Source organism: Scyliorhinus torazame, chromosome 6, assembly GCF_047496885.1.
Source record: "Scyliorhinus torazame isolate Kashiwa2021f chromosome 6, sScyTor2.1, whole genome shotgun sequence".
NCBI classification, from domain to species: domain Eukaryota; kingdom Metazoa; phylum Chordata; class Chondrichthyes; order Carcharhiniformes; family Scyliorhinidae; genus Scyliorhinus; species Scyliorhinus torazame.
The window spans coordinates 264,658,689-264,680,577 of record NC_092712.1 but is presented as its reverse complement, the minus strand read 5'-3'; the positions used below and the strand labels follow the sequence as shown (position 1 = coordinate 264,680,577).

General features: G+C 42.9%; 1 protein-coding gene across 3 annotated transcripts in view; it reads right to left on the bottom strand.

The window, feature by feature from the left end:
* LOC140425404 (F-actin-uncapping protein LRRC16A-like) overlaps positions 1 to 21,889 on the bottom strand; it is a 530,177-nt gene that overhangs the window by 212,357 nt on the left and 295,931 nt on the right. For all 3 annotated transcript variants that reach the window (XM_072509651.1, XM_072509649.1, XM_072509650.1), the window contains exons 18-20: positions 18,088 to 18,169; positions 9,231 to 9,330; positions 421 to 475 (exon numbers count right to left, since the gene is read on the bottom strand). In XM_072509651.1, coding sequence (XP_072365752.1) covers positions 421 to 475; positions 9,231 to 9,330; positions 18,088 to 18,169 — 237 coding nt within the window. The remainder of the gene's footprint in view (positions 1 to 420; positions 476 to 9,230; positions 9,331 to 18,087; positions 18,170 to 21,889) is intronic.

Sequence of the window (21,889 nt, the reverse complement as noted above, 5' to 3'; positions counted from 1 at the left end):
AATGTTACACACCCTCATCAACGAAAAACAATTGCTTAAGGGCCCAGAGAAACAAATTAATGCCATCCTTCAGGTCTCACAATAATATGTGGCCCAATACATACTTTAGGGATAACTGATCTTATATCGTTAACAACAGAATAAATGCCATTAGAGACTAATATTTCCTTCCAATTCTGATTATTTTGAGAAGCAGTTTAGAAATGAAGGAACCAAACAGACATAACGAAGCAAAAATATTAACAGTTGTAACTTTTGGAAACTTATCCGTACCATTTTGGAAATGTTGAATGATTTTGTGTCTATTTGGTCTATTTGTGTTTGTTTTTTAAACTTTAAAAAACTCCAGTAGATAAAATCAGAATGCAATTTTCTTACTAGAACATCAAGTGAAATATTAAAACCTTAAAAAAAACTTACTGATTCTTCATCCTGAATCATTTGTACAATATTATCAAGCACAGGTGCAAGATTCCTGCAAAAAAAAAAAAACTTATGTTAGTTAAAGAGGTTTCTTAATTACAACCAAAGAAATGGTTTTTTTTTTTAAAAAATGTAGTGTACCCAATTCATCTTTCCAATTAAGGGGCAATTTAACATGGCCAATCCACCTAACCTGCACATCTTTGGGTTGTGGGGGCGAAACCCACGCAAACACAGGGAGAATGTGCAAACTCCACACGGACAGTAACCTAGGACCCCGGCGCCGTGAGGCAGCAATGCTAACCAGTGTGCCACCGTGCTGCCCCCAACCAAAGAAATGTTATGGCGTAGAAAATGGCCACTCAGCCCATCGTGACTGCGCCAGCTGAAAAAGGGTTAAAAAAAACACCATTCTCCAGCAGCTGGTCCGTAGCCTTACAAATTACAGAACGTCAGATGCAAATCAGATAACATTTAAATGAGTTGAGGGGTTCAGCCTCCACCACTAAACCAGGCAGCAAAGTCCAGACACCACCCTCTGGGTGAAGAATTGTTCCTCATGTCCCCTCTAATCTTTCAACGAATCAACCTAAATCTGGGCTCCTTGGTAATTGACCTCCTTACTAGGACTAACAGGTCATTTCTGTCTACTCTAGACCCGTCAGAATTTTGCACACCTCAATTAAACAACCTTCTCTGTTCTAAGGAAAGGAACCTAGCCTATCCAATCTTTATTCATTGTTGCAATTTTCAAGCCTTGGCTACATTCTTGGAAATCTCCTTTGAGCTCTCTCTCCAGTAATGTGGCGACTAGAACTGTACACAAAGTATTCCATCTGTGGCCTAACCAGTGTTTTATACAGTTCCATCATTACATCCTTGCTTTGGTATTCAATACCTCTTCAAATAAAGGAAAGCATTCCACTTGCTTTCTTTACCACCTCATCTACCTGTCCTGCCACCTTCAGGGACTTGTGGACATGTGTCCAAGGTGTCTCACTTCCCTCACCGCTCTCAATATCTTCCTGTTGATTGAGTATACCCTTACTTAGTTTTCTCTCTCCAAATATTGAAACTCATTTGCCAATTCTCTGTCCACTCAAACAAACCAGTGGTATAAGTCTGGAAGTTGACAGCTAGCCTCTAATTTTTGTGTCATCTGCAAATTTTCTAATCATACCACCCACATTTAAATTCTAATCATTTACACCACAAACAGCAAGGAACCCAACAATGAGCCCTGTGAAATGGTGCTGGAAACCACTTTCTACTTTTAACAAAATCCATCGACCACTACCCTCCAACTCACCACCTTCCCATACATCTCATGGGCTTTAACTTTGCTGACCAGTTCACCACGTGGGGCCTTGCTAAATGCGGTGTTAAAACCATGGAGATAACATCCAATACTTATTAATTACTCTCAGTAATCCTTTTTAATTAAGTCAGTAAGACACAACTTTCCTCTTACAAAATCACGCCGACTATCCCCAATTAATACATTCCTTGCCAAGTGACAGTTGACGTTCACTCTCGGAATTGATTCTAATAATTTGCCCACCACCGAAGTCAGACTGACCGGCCTATAATTATGTGGCCTATACCTCTCTCTCTTCAAATAATGGTACGATATTCACTGACTTCCAATCCACTAGTCCCTCACCTGTATCAGGCGAGGATTGGAAAATTATCCTCAGATCATTCATTGTTTCCTCCCTGGCTTCCTTCAACAGCCTGGAGAACAATCCATCTGGCCCTGGTTATTTAGCCACCTTCAAGGATGACAGTCCTTCCTGTATTTCCTCTCTAGTTATGCTTACTGTGTCTAATATCACAATCCTCCACTTTTTTTAAAATTATTACTTTTTTTGAGTTACAAAGCCAGGGCTCAGAGTGTGGTCAGGGGCGAACCCCTAATCCAGCTCCTTGCCTGCTCCAAAAACCAATCCAAATTCAAATTTAATCCAATTCATGGTCCCCACAAGAGAGACATACCAAATCTGAGCCAAAAGGCTACTACACTTGATCTTCGCCAAAAGGCCGAGAAGCGATACAATCCTCCACTTAAATTAGAATTTCTGCGTCATCCCTCTCGTAAAGATAGAGGCAAAGTACTCAGTAAGGGTCGGCATGGTGGCACAGTGGTCAACACTGCTGTCTCACAGCGCACATGGGCCCGGGTTAGATTGCAGCCTTGGGTGACTTGTGTGTGCAGTCTGCGTGTTCTCTCGGTGTCTGCATGGATTTCCCCCGGCTACTCCAGTTTCCTCCCACAATGCAAAAGATGTGCAGGTTAGATGGGGTACAGGGATAGGGGGGAGGGTGGGCCTAGGTAGGGTGCCCTGTCGGGGGGTTGGTGTAGATCGATGAGCTGAATGGCCTCCTTCTGCACTGGAGGGATTCTATGGAATCCTGCCCACATCTTCTGCATCTACACGTTACCTTGTACATCCCCAATAGGTCCTAACCTTAGTTAACCTCTTACTCTTTATGCTCTTAACATCTTTGTTTTTCCCTTGATTTTACCTGCAAATATCTTTTTGTAGCCTCTTTTTACTTTCCTTTCCTTTTATTTCAAAACATCAACTCAGGTTCTATACTCCTCTATGCTTTCTACAGTATTAAGTTTTTTGTGAATGTCATAAGCTTTCTTCTTCTGCTTTATTGGATCATGTGTGCTTTTGGATAACCCAAGGGCTCTAGGGTTGGCGGTACTGCCCTTTTTGTTTGTGGGAACGTATCTACACTGTTCCCCTAGAATCTCACTTTTGATTGCCTCCCACTCATCTCTCACTGATTTCCCTTCAGTAGCTGTATCCAGTTCACTTCCAAAAGATCACTTCTGAGCTTTGTAAAGTATGTCATCCCCCAATTTAGAACTTTCAATCTTATCCTACCGTTGCCCTTTTCCATAATGATGCTAAATCTAACTGTATTATGGTTAGTATTTCCAAAATGATCACTCACTGCCACATCACCAACTTAAATCTAGAATTGCACACCTTCTCATTGGGCTTGTTACATACTGGCTAAAAGGTTCTCCTGAATGCCTTCCACGGTGTTCTAATCCCAGTTGATATCAGAGTAGTTGAAGTCCCCAACTGTTATTACTCTATTGTTTATGCACTCAGAATTTGCCTACATATTTGCTCTTTTATCTCCCTCTCACTATTCGAGAGTCTCTTAGAAGTGTAACTGCCCTTTTTTTATTTCTGAGCTCAACCCTTAGGGCTTAATTTGACGATTTATCGCTATTATATCATCCCTCATCATAGCTGTACTTGATTCCTTAACCAATATTGCTATAGCCCCATCTTATGTATTCCCCTCAGTGTCCGGCCTGAAACCCCTATATCCAGGGATATTGAGATGCCATTTCTCATAGAATCCCTATAGTGCAGAAGGCCATTCAGCCCATCGGGTCCACACCAACCCTCTGAAAGAGTACCCGGACGAGACCCGTCCTGCCCTATCCCCGTAACCCCACATAAACCTTTGGACACTAAGGGTCAATTCAGCATGTCCAATCCACCTTTGGACTTTGGGAGGAAACTGGAGCACCCAGAGGAAACCCATGCAGACACGGAGAGAATGTGTAAACTCCGCACAGTCACCCAAGGTCAGAATCAAACCCGGGTCCCTGGAGCTGTGAGGCAGCAGTGCTAACCATTGTTCCAATGAGCCTAGTTTCCGTTACAGCAATTATATTACGCTGCCATGTGTCAGTCTATGACCTCAGCGAATCAGCTTTATTTTCTATATTCCTTGCATTTACATATATACCTTTTAACCCTGCAAAATCCCTGTGCTATACACTTATTTTATCTTTACGTCCAGGGCCACAGAAATGCCCATCAGTTCCCCAAACTAATGAATTCCCTACCATTACTGCTCTTCCATTCTCTTCCTCCCCTCCTGTACAACGGAGCTGTCCATGCTACCACTCCTCCATGGAAACAACACCCTTGTCAGTATCCAAAACGGAAAACCGATTATCAAGCTGGATCCCAGGGGACTACCACATTACCTGCCTAGTTCTCTTAGACTGCCTTGCGATCACCCACTCCCCTTCTGCCTCCAATCTCCAAGAGTGGCACAGTAGTTATCACTGCTGTCTCACAGCCCCAGGGACCCGGGTTCAATACTGCCCTCAGGTGACCGTTTGCGTGGCGCTTGCCCATTCTCCCAGTGTCTGCGTGGGTTTCCTCCAGGTGCTCTGGTTTCCTCCCACAGTCTAAAGACATGTAGGTTAGGTGGATTGACCATGCTAAATTGTTGCTTAGTGTCCAAGGGTTAGGTGGGGAATTGGACCTAGATGGGGTGCTCTGTCGGAAGGTCGGTGCAGATTCAATGGGCCGAATAGCTTTCTTCTGTTTTGTAGAATTCTATGACCATGCTATCCATGTAGCTCATGGATACACAACAGTGACTTCCAGCTGCTGTTCGACCTCCAAAACCTGGAGTTCACATTTTTGCAGTTGGTGACAATTCCTACATACGGGGTCGTCTAGGTCACCCGTAGCATCCTTAACTTCCCACATATTACACAATTCACATTCCACACGACCGAGCTGTCCTGCCATGTCTAAAATTTACTTCACTTAACTTAACTTTATTTTACTTCATTTTACTTGACTTAATTTCCCTCTTGCTTGTGTTTCTTACCTAAATCGAAGTACCCGCTGCTTCAAAAATAATACCATTTTCATATTTTCCGCTATTTAAAGACATTCCATAACAGCCGTGAACATAAGTCCAAAAGGATTGAAATTCTATAATCAATGACAATTGTAATTTTCCTTCTGCCACAGGCACTGGCAGACATTTGTCATCTTGACCAGGCTACAATTATTCATGTCATGAATATACCTGGATAGTCTGGAAAGGCCTCTTGACTCTGGAGGTTAGCATAGCCAAGGGCTATACTATTCTTCCTGAACATTTCCATAAACAAACTTTGCAGCAGGAGACCCTACAGCAAACAGATGCAAGAAACCTGGCTCATTTCCCTTCACTTGTCCTCGGGTACAGAATGTGCAGCACCCATGCTTTGGCTGAGATCAGCAAACTCGGCATATATGAGGAATTGAACATGGAACCCTGATGTCGGAGGTATTCACGGGCAACACAAAACTAACCAATTTCATTACAGACTAATCAACATTTCCAAAAACACGCAAAACGGATTAGAGCAGTGAAAGTAAATATTAGGTGTTTAAGAGCATTCTTCATTGTCTCAGTCTGATGGATTGTAATAATGTGCATTTATATAGCACCTTTAATGTTGTAAAATGTCCTTGGACAGGAGCATTTATCAAACAAAGTACGAGACTGAGCAAGACCAAATTTAAGAACAACAAAATAGCAGGAGTAGGCCGTACATCCCTCCCAATGCACTGGCATTCAATAAGATAATGGCTGATCTTTGGTCTGGATTCCACTTTCCTGCCTAATTCCCATACCCTCAATTCCTCCAAAAGTCCAAAAAATCTATCACAGCTTTGAACTATACACAATGAATAAACATCCAAAGCCCTCTCGGGTCAAAAGTTCCAAAGGTTCACAACCCTCGAAGTGACAAAATTCCTCCTCACCTCGGTTTTAAATGATCAATTCCTTCTCCTGAAACTACAGCCCTAGTTCTGGACCCCCCCCCCCCCCCCCCCCCACCCCCCCCCCACCCCCACCCCCAAGCCAGAGGAAGCAATCTCTCAGCACCTACCCTGTCAAGTCACTCAGAATCTTTAAAGTTTCAATGAACACCTCTCATTTTTCTAAGTTCCAGAGAGTATAGGCCCAATCTACTCAATTCTTCTCTTTGGAAAAGTATTAACACTGGATTTTGTATTAAAAATGAAAGTCAAAAGTTGTAATATTACAATATGGGCAAAACTTTATTTAAATTCAGCTGCATTTAGGAACAATTGCAAGTATAAGTTGTGACCTGATGGGCCAAATGGCCTCCTTCTGCACTGTAGGGATTCCATGATTAAACCAAGCATCAAGGTTTTATTGTCTACTGAAGGGTAGGTACTCACTGTTACCTGTGACAGTGACATGTGAAGCATCACATTTTGAAAAAGTGACATGCATACGATTAAATATCAGACAGCATCAAGAGCAATTGAGTCTTTGGGTTTTGAGGGAAAGGAATAATTTAATTTGGGCATGCTGATGTAATTCTGCGCACACTTTTGTATTTTCATTATAAGCTCCTTTATCCACATTAATGCTGGAAACTGTCGATATAAACACTGCAACTGCAGCCTCCAGCCAGTGTAAGAGATAAGTTGATAGGAAGTGTATGGTGGATGTATTATCGTCACATTATATAGATGGCTAACCAGATGATAAAATTATGGGGAGGTGGCAGGCAGGGGTGGTATGGTGTTCTGCAAGCGGAGGCAGAATGGTATTTGTGGAAATACAAACTGATGTCTCAGTAACGGTACAAAGTTAAAGCACAGAAAGGCAGACTAATCATACTGTACACACATGGGCAGAAACTACAAGAAAGCTCCAGCTGTTTGCTCTCTGATCCCCAAACTGAACTACTTTTGTGGTTAGTCTTATTCACCCATGGACTCACAAGGGACAAAAAATCCATCACATGCTCTACTGTTATTTTCAGCCTATTTTTATTCTTAAAAATAGCTTTTCTCACACATTGTAGATCAGTTTGATTTTAAACTAGTAAGCACAGGTTTCTGCAGAGTATATCCAGCATAATGCAATGAAGAGGTGCAAACAAATCATTGTAATGTGAACTGTGAGAACTCTTCCTGTTAATCTGGATGCACTACCATTTCTGCTGCACAGACTGCAGCACAAGTCTCATCAGTGAAACAATATAATTGAGGTTGTCATGTTCAGAATAAATTTTGGTCTGGTCCCCTTTCTTAATGGGAGAAACATTAAAAGGGGTTAGGTGCTTCCCTTAAAGATCAGTTGCAAACTTTTGTGGTTTTCCAATGACGTACAGTTATTGAAACTTTCAGGAACAGAATTGAAAAACTGGATCTGGTATTTTACCTGTGCCTAACCAACGACACACGAGTCTAGTCGAATGGGTGTACAAAATTATTAAGAGAAAGAATTGCTATTCATAAAAGGCTTGCACGGGGTAGCATGGACCCAGGTTTGATCCCGACCTCGGGTCACTGTCCGTGTGGAGTTTGCACATTCTCCCCGTGTCTGCGTGGGTCTCACCCCCACAACCCAAAGATGTGCAGGGTAGGTGGATTGGCCACGCTAAACTGCCCCTTAATAAAAAATGTTTTAAAATAAATAAAAGCCTTGCACTATTATATTGTGCGAACAAGTCTATAACGCATTCCAGTTCCCCAGCCCTGGAAAAAGAATAATCACAACATAAAACTGGCAGGAAACAAATCACCAGTCCCAAGTGAATTATTTTTAATACATTCATCACCATGGCAGTATCGTGGCACAGTGGTCAGCACTGTGCCAGGGACCAGGGTTCAATTCTCGGCTTTGGGTGACTGCCTGTGTGGAGTTTGCACGCTCTCCCAGCATCTGCGTGGGTTTCCTCCGGGTGTCTCCTCCCACAATCCAAAACTATGCAGGTTAGGTGGATTGGCCATGCTAAATTGCTGTTGGTTCGGTGGAGTTATGGTGATAGAGCAGGGGACTGGGCCTCGGTAGGGTGAAGACTTGATGGGCCAATTGGCCTCCTTCTGCACTGTCGGGGTTCTATGATCCAATGTCATATTTCATCTTGATTAACTTATGCTAGGATTGTCAAAGCTTTTGTTCCATATGGGTTATTTTTGATAAATTTGGACAAATAGAACCTTGTGGGTTACCCATTAATCTGCATCTATCTTGAGCTGTCAAACTTACAGGTCCAAGCATTAAGATGGAGAATTTTTTGATAAGTAGGATAACAAATAACTTTTACCGGGCTCACAAAGTTCAAGGAAGACAAATCAGCAAGACGGAAAACATCAGCACAAATGAAAGAGGTTCTTTCCTTCATTCACATGGGCATTGTAGCAAGTCTAGTATTTGTTGCCCACTCCTAACTGCCTCATGAATGTGATGGTGAGCTGCGCCACCTTAACAACTGCATGGCTTAGTCGGTCATTTCAGAGGGCTGATTCAATGCCTCTTCCCACAACAATGAAACCAGAGATGAGCTGAAGGAGCATAGTGTGGATCAAAAGTGTGGATCAAACCTGCAACTCACCATTAAAAGGCAGATGATTTGGACATTATAAACAGTGCCAAATTCACAAGCCCATCTATAAAATATTCTTAATTTTCATTCATTTTTTCCCCAGGTCTAAATCAACTTGCCAAAAATATTTAATGATGCATGCTATTAACAAATAGAAGTCCATACAAGTAAAATCCAGTGTGATCTAGATAGTAAAAATAGTTCAATTGCTGCAAGGAGCCTGACGTTGCCCATCAAACTTAGTTCTAGCAATTGGATAAACCTTGTCAGGTTATAGTCTTGTTCAACAGCTGTCAAGGGAAAAGCAACTCCTTGCCGTCAAAAATGCCAGAGCTCAGCCTTAAGAGCTCACCATCATTTAGCCATATGTGAAATGACATCTGTGATAAACATAAAATAGGTCCCATCATAATATTGCAGTTCTGAATGGATGGAACAACACCATGGAAGCAAGGATAAGTGCAATCAAGGTTAAGTTTTGTCAATTTTCATTCAGAAAAATCATATTTATGCGTAAAGGTACTGCAGGAAGCTAAATAAATTGAAGACAATAAAACTGATGTTTATTAGCTTGCTTTGTAGTTACTTATCCACAAAATGTGCTTACTTGGACTTTATGTTGTTGAAGTTTTTGCCCAAGGCAAGATGGCGAATCGACCTGTTCTTGCTCATCCATACTACAAGAGTAGCAAGATCTGAGTCCAAACCTGTACAAAACAAGATTACATGTGTAAGCATGAAAAGACTGCACAATTTCCAAAAAGCAAGTTTATAGTGTCTTATCAATTGTTTTAGGTATGTGTCAGAGAAAACATGTATGCACGAACAGCATGCCAGCAGTATATGGATGGGATACAAGCTAAATTATAAGATGCAATTTTCTTTACAGCATGACCTTGTGCAGCAGCTGTGTCTTTTACACTGTGACTCTGCAAGATAAACAGGATAGTACTGCCTCCAGAAATGCTGCAATCTGCCTTAAAGGGTGATTTATGTTAGTGCTGCTGGAGCTACAGAGTGTGAATGCTGTTGCTAGGGTTGTTAGCTACTGTTTTTTTTCTGGGTGGTGGTGAGCTTATCTGTACAGCCTGGTGACACAGGCCAACTGTCCTCAACCATAAGGAAAATGAAGAAAAAGCCTGCATTTATATAGTGGCCATCACAGAAATCAGGAAGACCCAAAGCACTTCAGAACCAAGAAGTACTTTTGCGAAGTGCAATCAATGTAAGAAACACAGTTGCCAATATACAGATGGCAAACTCTCAGACAGCAGACATAAATAATTTGAACATCTGCTTTTCAGGTGTTGGTTGAGTGGCAGATGTTGGCTGGGACTTGGAAGAATGCTCCTCATCTTCTTTGAGAAGTACTACAGGATCCTTCAGGTGGACAGAAAGGGACAGGTGGGTCCTCAGTTTTTATCTCAAGTGAAAGAGGGCACCTCAGACAATGCAGCATTTCCTCATTACCGTACTGAGCTGTCATATTTGTCAAGTCTCTAGAGTGGGGCTTCAACCCACAATCTCCTGACTCAGAGGTGAGAATGCAGTCACTGGGCCATGCCCAACAATCATCAGACCCAATGGTCAGAGGACTAAGTTGCAAACTGCAATGCCCAAAAGATGGAGCACCCAATCTTAAACATTTAGCATTGCTTATCCATAGAATCCTTACAGTGCAGGAGGAGGTCATTCGGCCTATGGAGTCTGCGCCCACTCCCTTGTCCAATCCCATAACCCCATCTAACTTGCACATATTTGGACTTCATTGCCCCAGCATTATCAAATCGGTCCCACAATATTAAATAGGAAGGATTTTAATGCAAAATCTATTCCCATTTCAAATCATTCTGCAATACAAGTATAACATAAATGACATCATAAACCACAAACATGTATATAAGCCAATTCGATGGTTCTATGACTATTGTCATTTAACCTCTTGTTATTGAGCAGATGGCAAAGGACTGTGAACAAAACTTAACAATTTTTAACGTGGCCCATTGTAAAGTAAACTTTTGAATAATCTGTTATTGCTAACCTAGACTTCCTTAAAACATACAACATTAAAGGAATTAAACCCCAATGGTCCCCATCCACCACTTCCTCCTCTGCCTGGCTGAGTTTATTCTCACTCTGAACAACGTCTCCTTCATCTCTACTCACTTCCTCCAGGAAAGGATTTTGGGTATACTCATGGGCCCGAGCTATGTCTGCCTTTTTGTGGGATATGTGGAACATTCATTATTCCAGTCTCTCCGCATCTCTCTTTCCAGTACATTTCTAATAGTATCATGTCACAAGTTGCTTTAGCCATGAACTGGAAAATTACATTGAATTTGTTACCAATATCCACCCTTCTCTCACTTTCATCTGGTCTATCTCTGACTCTTCCCTTCCTCAACTCCTGTTTCTCTTTCAGAGATAGGGGGCGGGATTCTCCCATTCGGCGGCACAGTGTCCACGCCGTCGGAAGCGCCATCGCGTTTCACAACGGCGTGAACGGACCGCTGGGAGTACCGCTTCTGGCCCCTACAGGGGGCCAGCAGAACACTGGAGCGGTTCACGCCGCTCCAGCCTCCCATCCCGGCCCGAACTGTGCGCCGCGGGATCCGTGCATGTGCAGTGGCGCCAGCGTCAACGAGGACATGCGCAGTGCCAACCCGCGCATGCGCGGTGGCCTTCCTCTACGCACCGGCCCCGGCGCAACATGCGCAGGAGTTCAGGGGCCGTAGCATAAGAAAATAGGCCTGGGTTGCGAGAGGCCGACCTGCCGATCAGTGGGCCCCCATCGCGGGCCTGGCCCCATCGGAGGCACCCCTTGGGGTCGGAGCCCCCCTCCCCCCACAGGCCGCCCCTGACCCTGCGCGCAGAGTTCCCGCCGGCTGCAAGCAGGTGTGGACGGCACCGGCGGGACTCTGCCTTTTTAGAGCCCCCGCTCGGCCCACCGGGCCGGAGAATGGGCGGCCAGGCTGCGTAGAGCGGCCCGCGACCGGCGCCGCGCCAATTCTCCGCTCCGTGGAGAATTGCGTGCTGGCGTCGAGACGGCGTGGCGTGGCTTGCGGCGATTCTCCGGCCCGGCGCGGGGCTAGGAGAATCCCGCCCAGGCTATCAACAAATATTCACTACAAATGCACAGCCTCCCACAGCTACCTTGACTACTCCTCCCACCCGGCTTCTGTAAATAGTCCATTCCATTCTTCCAGTTTCTCCATTCCACTGTATCTGTTCTGATGATGCATCCTTCTAAATTAGCAGTTCTGTTATGTCTTCCTTGTTCCTCAACCAAGGATTCCCACCCAGCATCGCTGACATTGCTCTCCACTTTGGCTGATCTATTTCACACACTTCTGCTCTCCCCCCTTCCCTTGCAGAATGGTTCTCCTCGTCCTCAACGTCGACCCCACCAGCCTCCATATTTAATGGATTACCCTCTACCGTTTTCACCAGTTCCATCGACACAACTTAGAGGAACAGCAACTCATCGTTCATCTTGACACTTCACAGTCTTCTGGACTCACTATTCAACAACTAACCTCTACCTCCACCTTGCTCTGTGTTTTTTCTTTGCTTGCTCATTTTGTTCTTTAATCCTTCATGTTGCATTGAAGTGGCTGCATTGCAGCCATTTACACATCATCTTTACTAGACCCAGTGCCATCTTATTTAGCTATTGTATCATGAAATCGTTTGTTAGGTAATCTCTCTAGCGTCCTCCCTATCATAGATTTTCCCTTTTGATCTTCAGGCCCCTCCCCCCCTTCACTGGCTTAAAAATTCTCACATTCCTAGCCTCCTTCGGCTCTGATGAAAGGTCATCCACTTGAAATGCTAACTCTGGTTACTCGCCACAGATGCTGCCTGACCTGCTGAGTGACTTCAGCACTTTTTGGGGTTTTTTCCAGAATAAAAGGAGTTTCAATACAGGGGGACGGGATTTGCTGGCTGTTCACGCCGGCAGGAAATTCTGCTTCCTCTCCGCCGCGAGGGTTTCCCAGCGGCGAGGGGTGCAGTCAACGGGGGGACCAGTAGATCCTGCTGGCTGGTTGTCTCCGCCACTGAAAAACACGCAGCGGGGTGGTCAATAAATCCCGCCCAGGATATCAGTCAGCCTGTTGTAGCTATGATGTTCTATTGACCCTGCTTATGGTCATCCAATTTTCCCCTTTTCCCAATAATCAACTTCCATTGAATAGATTTCCTAATTTCTCATTAAATGCCACAACTGACCCAGCTTCAACAACCAAAAAGGGTCATGCATTACATTTTCAATTACTGTGAAAAACTGACAAAATTCCTCCTCCTTCAGGTACTAAGAGGTTGCTGGAAACCAGGGACTTGGTTCATTGTTAGGTTTGGCTAAGTACTGCAATGGTTTGCCGTTGCCTTCTTCAATATGGCTGACCAGGAAACTCTCCCACTCTTACCACCTACCATCAGTTATATTGGAAGGGCTTTCAGACTGACAATGAACCAGTTTGGCCACGCACCTTCTGTGGCCATCAACACCTTGAGCCGGACTTTAACTTCTGGCCCAGAGTTGTGGATGCTACCACAGCATAAGACATCTCCTCAGACAAATATAGGTTTCAGTATTATATTTCTCATTACTAAATCACAACTCACAGGTAAGCTTTTGCTGCTTAGCTCCTCAAATCCTTTCAAACGTTTGGGCAATATCAGGAAATCCTCGATATTCTGCTCCAATGAATACAATTCGAATTTCTCACCTTCTCACCCCTGATATTATTCATCTAAACTTACATTTCATCTTTCCTTTGACTATTCATTGGATGTTCAAAATTGCATTGCAATCACTTTGATCTACCCATTGACTTGTACAAATTCATCATGACTACTTCCTTGCTCTTGTACCCACTGTCCCTTTCTCTCATGCTCAGAACTCGACTCGCTTGAAAAACTGCTTTTAAAGATTGGTTTACCCATACCTAGAGTGTTCGTCAACTTACAATTAAAAAAAATAAAAATTTTCCCCGTAAATTTAGAGTAGCCAATTATTTATTTATTTTTTCCAATTAAGGGGTAATTTAGCATGGCCAATCTACCTACCCTGCACATCCTTGGGATGTGGGGGTGAAACCCACGCAGACACGGGGAAAATATGAAAACTCCACACGGACAGTGGCCCAGGGCAGTCAACTTACAATTCTAACATTTTAGTAAAATTTAAATTCCGTTTCTCCCCCCCCACCAAAAATAATGTATTTCTTGCATTTATCCATGTTGAACTGCCATATGCCTGCCCATTTTGCCGTCTTGGCTACATTTTCTTTTATTCTTTTTTCAGGGTTTGCATGTCCCCTGCTTTGGTGCTGTCAACAATGTATTTACATATAGAGAGAACAGACATGATCTCAACACAAATCCTTGGCTATCTCGCCACTGCCTGATGAGGCAAATCCAGACTGATTTCAACCTTTTATGATAATGAACTGAACTTGTTATTCCACGTTCTCACCATCACCAAGAATTACACCTACTCCAAGAATTGCCAGCCTCCATCCAAACTACAGCCCTTCTGCTGTTTGAAACTCTAGGCAACCTTTAGTAACCTCCAGACTACACTATTCCAATGCTTTCCAGGCCGGCCTCTCACCTTTCACCCAACACAATCAGGCCAAATGCTTGACATTTGCCTGGCTTACTGGTCCATTTTTCAAACACCAATGTAATATTTATGACCCTCCAGTACACAATTGGCACAATTGGTGCGAAGAATTTTGGGGGAAAAAAAAGTGACAAAGCCCTTTGCTTTTCCATCATTTGCCTCAGTTTTTTTCAAGATACCTTGTGTGCAACTTGTCAATGTGCTCATAATCCTTAGAAACCTTAATACTAGCAAATACATTCAATACAAAAGCTCCAAAATAACACAATGGAGCTACCAAGCTCGCTCCTTAACAAATCATCTGTTGCTAATCGTTGCCGTGAAGTCAACTTAGGTTCAATGAGTTGAACAAGATTCCACAGCAACATAAAAACATTTTACAAATTCAGTCTTTTTAAAGCGGTCATGTGGGAAAATATGATTTTGCTCCATCACTCTCCCCAATGTCTGAGGAAGAAGTGTACTAAACCGATTTATGAATGGAAAGAGTTGACTCAATCAGTCTGCTGGGGTCCACAGGGCATGTCTGTGTCAGTAAGGCCGGGTGTCTCAATATGAATATGCTCCGCACATATTGTTACTTTGCTGCACTTTCAAAATCAGGTTCATCGGTGGCAACTCACTGAAGCATTCAATTACAGTACTTCTCTTTTGGTCCAACAGAAGATTGTCAAAAAGAACACAGTAGCCCTTAAGGGGTACCAATAATTACACTTTAACAAAACTAAAAACTTTAAAAGGAAATTTAGTCCAAAGATGTGCAGGTTAGGTGAACTGGGAATGCTAAGTTGCCTCTTCGTGTCCAGGGGTGTACAGGTGGGGTTACGGGGATAGGGTGGGGGAGTGCACCTGGGCATAGTGCAGGCTCGATGCCCTTCTTCTGCACAGTAGGGATTTCATGATTCTATGTAATTAAAATGACATTTCAGGGGTACTAATGTACACCAATGCAGTCCCGCGACAACTCCACCCCCACCCCACCCAAACCTGGTGCACACTGGTCATGAAAAGCTCAAGCCTACTGCTGGACACCATGTCCTTCCTCTCCGGGACACCTGGATGCAAACATTGCTGTGGAAGAGAGGTATCCAATCAAGCCAAATGATCCGTTAATGGCCGCTTTGGCCAGGCCTGCAAACGCAATAGGGATGAATGATCTGTGTGCGGTGATGTTGGCCAGGACACTGGGACAAATCCCTATTCTGCTTCATAAAGTGAAATGGAATCTTTTATCATCCAACTGAAACTCTCGAACAGGAGAGAGAGAGAGAGAGACTTAGTTTAGCAGCTCACAACCGAGTTACACTGCAGCACTGGTGCAAAATTGCAAAATGTTGCCAAATCAACAGTAAGAGTAATGTGCCCCCTTTGAAAACTAATAACGGTAATATTGTCAATGAAAATAAGGAAGCGAGAGTCATGTTGAATTGCATCATAATTACAGTAGCGAAAGAGGTTTAGCATGCTGGATATTGCAAATAATGTAACATTGAATCAGGGACTCATCATAATTAGCCTGGGCAAAACAACAGTAATGAAGAAAACAAAGGCACTAAAGTGACAAACAGCGAGGACCAGATGGCTCTATCCATCTATTTCTGGAACTAGGTATGAACATTGTAGATGAACTATAATCTTCCAATGTTCTCCTGTTCGAAAACCATTCCTTTGTTTGAGAAATCACACACATCACTCTGCTATGTCAGAAAGGTGAGATGGGGTAAAAAGTTAGGCTAATATCTACTGTCAGGTTGTTCGTCGAGTTTATAATTAAAGTTAGAGGGTTAGGGTTAGGGTTTCAGTTGCTCAGAGGGAACCAGCATGGATTTGTAAATGGCGGGTCATGCCTGATGAACCGGAATGTATATACTTTTTGAAGTGCTCACTAAAGTAGTGGACAGGAGGAATTTCAATGGATATTATTTTTTGGACTAAGGGCTTCCAGAAGGCATTTGACCAACACTCTTATATGAGACTGTTGGCTTAAGCTCAAAATCATGAAGTTAAGACAAATTATCGAACTGGTTAGGAAATTGGCTGCACAGCAGGAGACGGAGAGTACGGGCAATGTGCAGGTACTCAAAATTGTCGGGGGTGATTAGTGGTGTACCACAAAGATCAGAGATGGGGCTTCAACCAAGCACCAGATTTAACAGCTTATAGATGATGGGGTAATGTATCCAAGTTTGCCAATGACACAAAGATGGGTAACATTCTAAGCAGTGAGATCATAGAAGAGGTCATAGAATCCCTACAGTGCTGAAGGAGGCCATTCAGCCCATCGAGTCTGCACCAGCTCTTGGAAAGATCGCCCTACTTAAGCCTACACCTCCAACCTATCTCCGTACCCCTGCCTAAACTTTTTGGACACCAAGGGGCAATTTAGCATGGCCAATCCACTTAACCTGAACATCTTCGGACTGTGGGAGGAAACCGGAGCAGCCAGAGGAAACCCACACAGACACGGAGAGAAAGTGTGAACTCCACACAGTCACCCAAGGTCGGAATTGAACCTGGGTCCCTGGAGCTCTGATGTGGCAGGGCTAACCACTGTGCCACCGTGCTGCCCATTTCAATGCAGGCAAATCGGAGATCATCACTTTAAACCTAAAAAGGATAGAATAGCATATTTTCTAAATGGTCAAGATCTAGAAAAAGTAGAGGTCCAAAAGAGACTTGAAGACCCAGGTACAGAGATTACTAAAATGTCACAGAGGGATGCAGAAATAATCCAAAACATTAATGGAACAATGACTTTAGTATCTGGAGAATTAGAATAGAAGGGGGCAGAAGTTGTTCTTTAGCTATACAAAACCTTGGTTAGACCACGGCTGAAGTACTGCAAGCAGTTCGGAGCGTCAACCTTTAGGAAGAATGCACTGAACTTGAAGGGAGTGCAGCACAGATCTACCAGAATCATACTTCGACTCCAAGGGTTGAATTATGAACTGTGATTACACAAACTCGGCTGGAAAGACTGATTTGATCATAGGTTTCAAGACACAGTAGCAAAGGGAAGAGATACACTGATAGAAAGAAACTACTTCCACTGCTTGGGGAGTCTGAGCTTAGGGGGCATAGTCTAAAACCTAGAGCCAGACCTTTCAGGACTGACATTAGGAAACACTTCTAAGCAGAAGAGGTGGTAGAAGTTGGAAACCCTCTTCCAAAAACAGCAGTTGATGCTGGAGCAATTGTTGGCAACACGGTGGCGCAGTGGTTAGCACTGCTGCCTCACGGTGCTGCGGACCCAAGTTCGATCCCGGCTCTGGGTCACTATCTGTGTGGAGTTTGCACATTCTCCCGGTGTTTGCGTGGGTTTCGTCCCCACAACCCAAAGATGTGCAGGCTAGGTGGATTGGCCATGCTAAATTGCCCCTTAATTGAAAAAACTTAATTGGGTACTCTAAATTGTCAATTTTAAATCTCAGATTGATAACCAAAGGTATTATGGGATATGGGGCAAAGGCATGGAGCATGATGCAAATCAGCCATGATCTCAATGAATAGCAGAACAGGGGTTAAATGGTCTACTCCATAATAGGCTGAAAAAAAATCTTACAGCAATAGAGGAAGGGGTTACCCTAGTTCATCAAAAGTTGATGTATGCACACAAATAAAAGGCTAGTTTAACACATACAAACAGCAAATGTTCTATCCAGAGTAACTAGCTTACAAAGGATGTGAATGATGCATATTGCAGATTCTGCTGAGATTTCACATAGCTTTATGGCACCATGGGCAGGTTTACTCTTCACACGGTACATAAAACTCAACAGCTTTATTGGTCTTTTGAAGATGAGATTCATTGTAAAAAATCAAGTATTCCTCTCACCGTTGTCTGAAATATCCAGTTTTGAAATGTTATGGATTTCTGCAATGCAGCCTTCTAAAATCTGAGCCCCACCTGACCTTAGCTGTGGACAAAGAAGCTTGAAATTAGTTTTATTGAGTAACTGGGATACCATGAGATTTAATGATCACAATTACAAATGAGCACTACAGAAATGTTTAGCTAATCATCTACTGGAAAATAGAAAATATCACCATATCTCTTCATTCACTTTGCAAACGTATAGATATCATCCTTCTTTTTTTTTAGGAAGAAGGCTACAATGTGGAGACAATTTTATAATTCCTAAAGATGCCTTTTAGATTTTGTGACATGCAGCCTAATGTTTGTAAATGCACTGGTCACTTCTACCGCACTTAACGACGTTCAAGGCTACTGCAATTCTACAAGAGCAGTTAAGCGTGATGACCTCTTGCACCCTGCTACCTACAAAAGCCCAAAAGTGTTTAAATGCTACACAACGATCTGATGAAATGGGAGATGTGTAAACCAGGAACAAACTCTATAAAGTTTATTTGTTAAATCAAAGCATGTTCATTAGCTACCATTAGATTTTAAAATGCGGCACATTCTCTCTATCCAATAAAAAGCATACTCAGTCTGGTCACCTTGTCGTGCTAAAACATTATCCAATAATTCAAATTAAGCAACGCCAATAGTACTGTAAAGGGGGAATTTGGTGCTAAAAAATTTGAATTATCTGATAACTTGAATTTGGCGCCTTTGAATTGGGTGGACTGCAAACCAAAAATCAATGCAAAAGCAGCAGGAAGCAGCAATCAGCACATGGAACTAAATAAAGGTGGTTACTGTGATACCTGAACAATGTTCTAATGATTAATCTAGAATAAAGAAAAGCTTAGTGATTACTTCCTTACACTAATTATATTTTGTTCACAAAGGCTCTCAACACTTTCAGGCTAATTTCTCTCCCTCCCCCCCCCCCCCCCCCCACTACCCAGCATGTGAGAAATTCCAGCTCAAAGCAATCAGCAAACTTCATCATTTTTAATCTCCTTGACGAAAATTGTCTCATGATTAGCACAGGTCATTTATTTTTTAAAACACTTTTTTCATATCTTAGTTTAAAACAAAATATGCATTCTATAGAGATTTAATTGTTTGCGTTCTGCACCATTGGAGGTTGTGGGCTTCAAAATCCTCGATCTTGATATAGGCTTCCTATTAAGTTTCTACCAGATGTTCAATTCCAATTGTGGCGTTAAAAAAAACATTTTAAAAAATGACACAAAATTTATAAGCTTCATTTATCCCAATTAATATTTATGGCATCTTACATTTCCTTAACTCCCATTTTATAATATGCAGCTGCTACGAAAATGGATATTTTGAAAATTGCAACTGATACTCAAAAAATTAAGTAACATTAATTGACTTGACAATGACAACAGCCTAGAAATTTCTAATGAAGGCCATCATTTTCATTTGCAGATTTTATACCTGAAAAGGCAGACCACTACATTGTGAACAAGTAGCTTAAAACACGGCATGCCGTACATCAAGACACACCTAAAGGCCTTAAACGATCAAATGGAACTCGCCCAGCACATTAAACAAAACACTACACTTGAGCCAAAAATGTTATTGCATAAATATCTCTGCCAAACAGTTCTACTGATAATCCTAACAGGCAGATAAGGACGCCATTTATTGGATCAACAATGGTTAAGAGGCAGGGAGAGTACTTACACAGTGACCAAGCTAAGGAAAGCAGCAGAGGGGGGAAAGAACAGCATACATCAGTGCGGAGCTGGAGTCGGCAATAGCATCACAGCACAGCAGTTCAGCAACCCTGTCTTCTGCATCACACTAGCCCTTGAAAATTGTTAAAGTAATTGGCTAAACAAGCCCTGAAACAGATCTGATCAGAGAGCTGGTTTTGAAATATAGAACTTCATGATCATCAAGAGCTTCACCAATATATAGAAGCAACATCATTACTCAATTAGCTGATTAATATTTCTATACAGAACCTCTTGTGAGACATGGGCATTGAAGGGAAAAATTGATTCACTTACCCTGCCTGTTGAATTAATTGAATCTATTAAATTAGTATTGATACATTGTTGATTTATTTAAAAAAATATTTTAATTCTCCTTTTTCACATTTTCTCCCAAATTTACACCCACCAGAAATAAACACTAATCAGTAACGAATATGTCAATCCCCAGATCAATAACAACGATCCCATCCTCCCACCAAACCCCAAATATTTGCCCGCATGCTCACATAAACAAATGACAAAAAGGAATCAGGAATCACCCAGTCACCATTAACACACAGAGTCCCCCTCCTGCCAAGCCCCCCAACTAATGTTCGATGTTATCCAGTTCTTGAAAGTGCATAATGAATAATGCCTATGAATTGTAGACCCCCTCCAGCCTTCCCCTCAGTTCAAACTTAACCTTCTCAAGAGTCAAGAATTCCAACAGGTCCCCCCGCCACGCCAGGGCACAGGGTGGAGAGATTGCTCTCCATCCCATCAGGATACGCCTTCGAGCGATCAACGAGGCGAAGGCTACAACATCTGCCTCCACACCCGTTTCCAGCCCCGGCTGGTCCTACACCCCAAATATGGCCTCCCGAGGGCCCGGGTCCAGTTTCTATGTGCACTTTAGAGATTACCCTAAAAAACCCCTTCCAGTAATCCTCCAGGTTTGGCCAGGACCAAAACATATGAAATATACCAGTTTTGATTTGACTTAGATTACCATTTTTGAGTTGATTTGAATTACTATTTTTAAAACATTTTATTTGACTTAACTAACTATTTTGGGTTGATTTAAATTAATATTTTAAAATAACTTTTTAAATTTCAATTAAATAACTTTTAAATTTGTTGTCAGATCAAGAGGGATCAAGACTCACGTTTTAAAAAAGAAAATCCAATTAAATAGTACATGGGGATTGGATTTAATCTGACACAAAAACATATTTCTAAAGTTTAATTTCAAAGGTTTAATTTAAAGGAATAATTCATGGCAGGACAGCTCCATGGCGTGGTCTGCTCCTCTTGCTCCATGTGGCAGGCTGAGGATAGTTCCAGTCCCCAGGGTCAGCATGTGTGCAGGAAGTGTCTCCAGTTGCAGCTCCTGGAATCTCGTGTTTCAGAGCTGGAGCAGCGGCTGGAGACACTGTGGAGCATCCGCGAGTCGGAGAGTATTGTGGTTAGCACGTCCAGCGAGGTGGTCACACCGCAGGCTCAGACTCCGCAGGCAGGAAAGGAATGGGTGACCACCAGACAGAGCAAGAGAGCGAGGCAGGTAGTGCAGGAATCTCCTGTGGCCATTCCCCTGCAGAACAGATATACCATTTTGGATAATGTTGAGGGAATGGCCTCTCAGGGGAAAACAACAACAGACAAACACGTGGCACCACAGTTGGTTCTGCAGCAGAGGGGAGGGGTGGCAAGTGTGACAGTGCATTAGTTATAGGGGATTAAATTGTAAGGGGAATAGACAGGCGTTTCTGTGGCTGCAAACGAGACTCCAGGATGGTATGTTGCCTCCCTGGTGCTAGGGTCAAGGATGTCTCGGAGCGGGTACAGGACATTCTGGAGGGGGAGGGTGAACAGCCAGTGGTCGTGGTACACATCGGTACAAACGACATAGGTAAAAAAAGGAATGAGGTCCTAAAAGCAGAATACAGGGAGTTAGGAAGGAAGTTAAGAAATCGGAGCTCGAAGGTAGTGATCTCAGGATTATAACTGGTGCCACGTGCTAGTCACAGTAGAAATGACAGGATATATAGGATTAATACGTG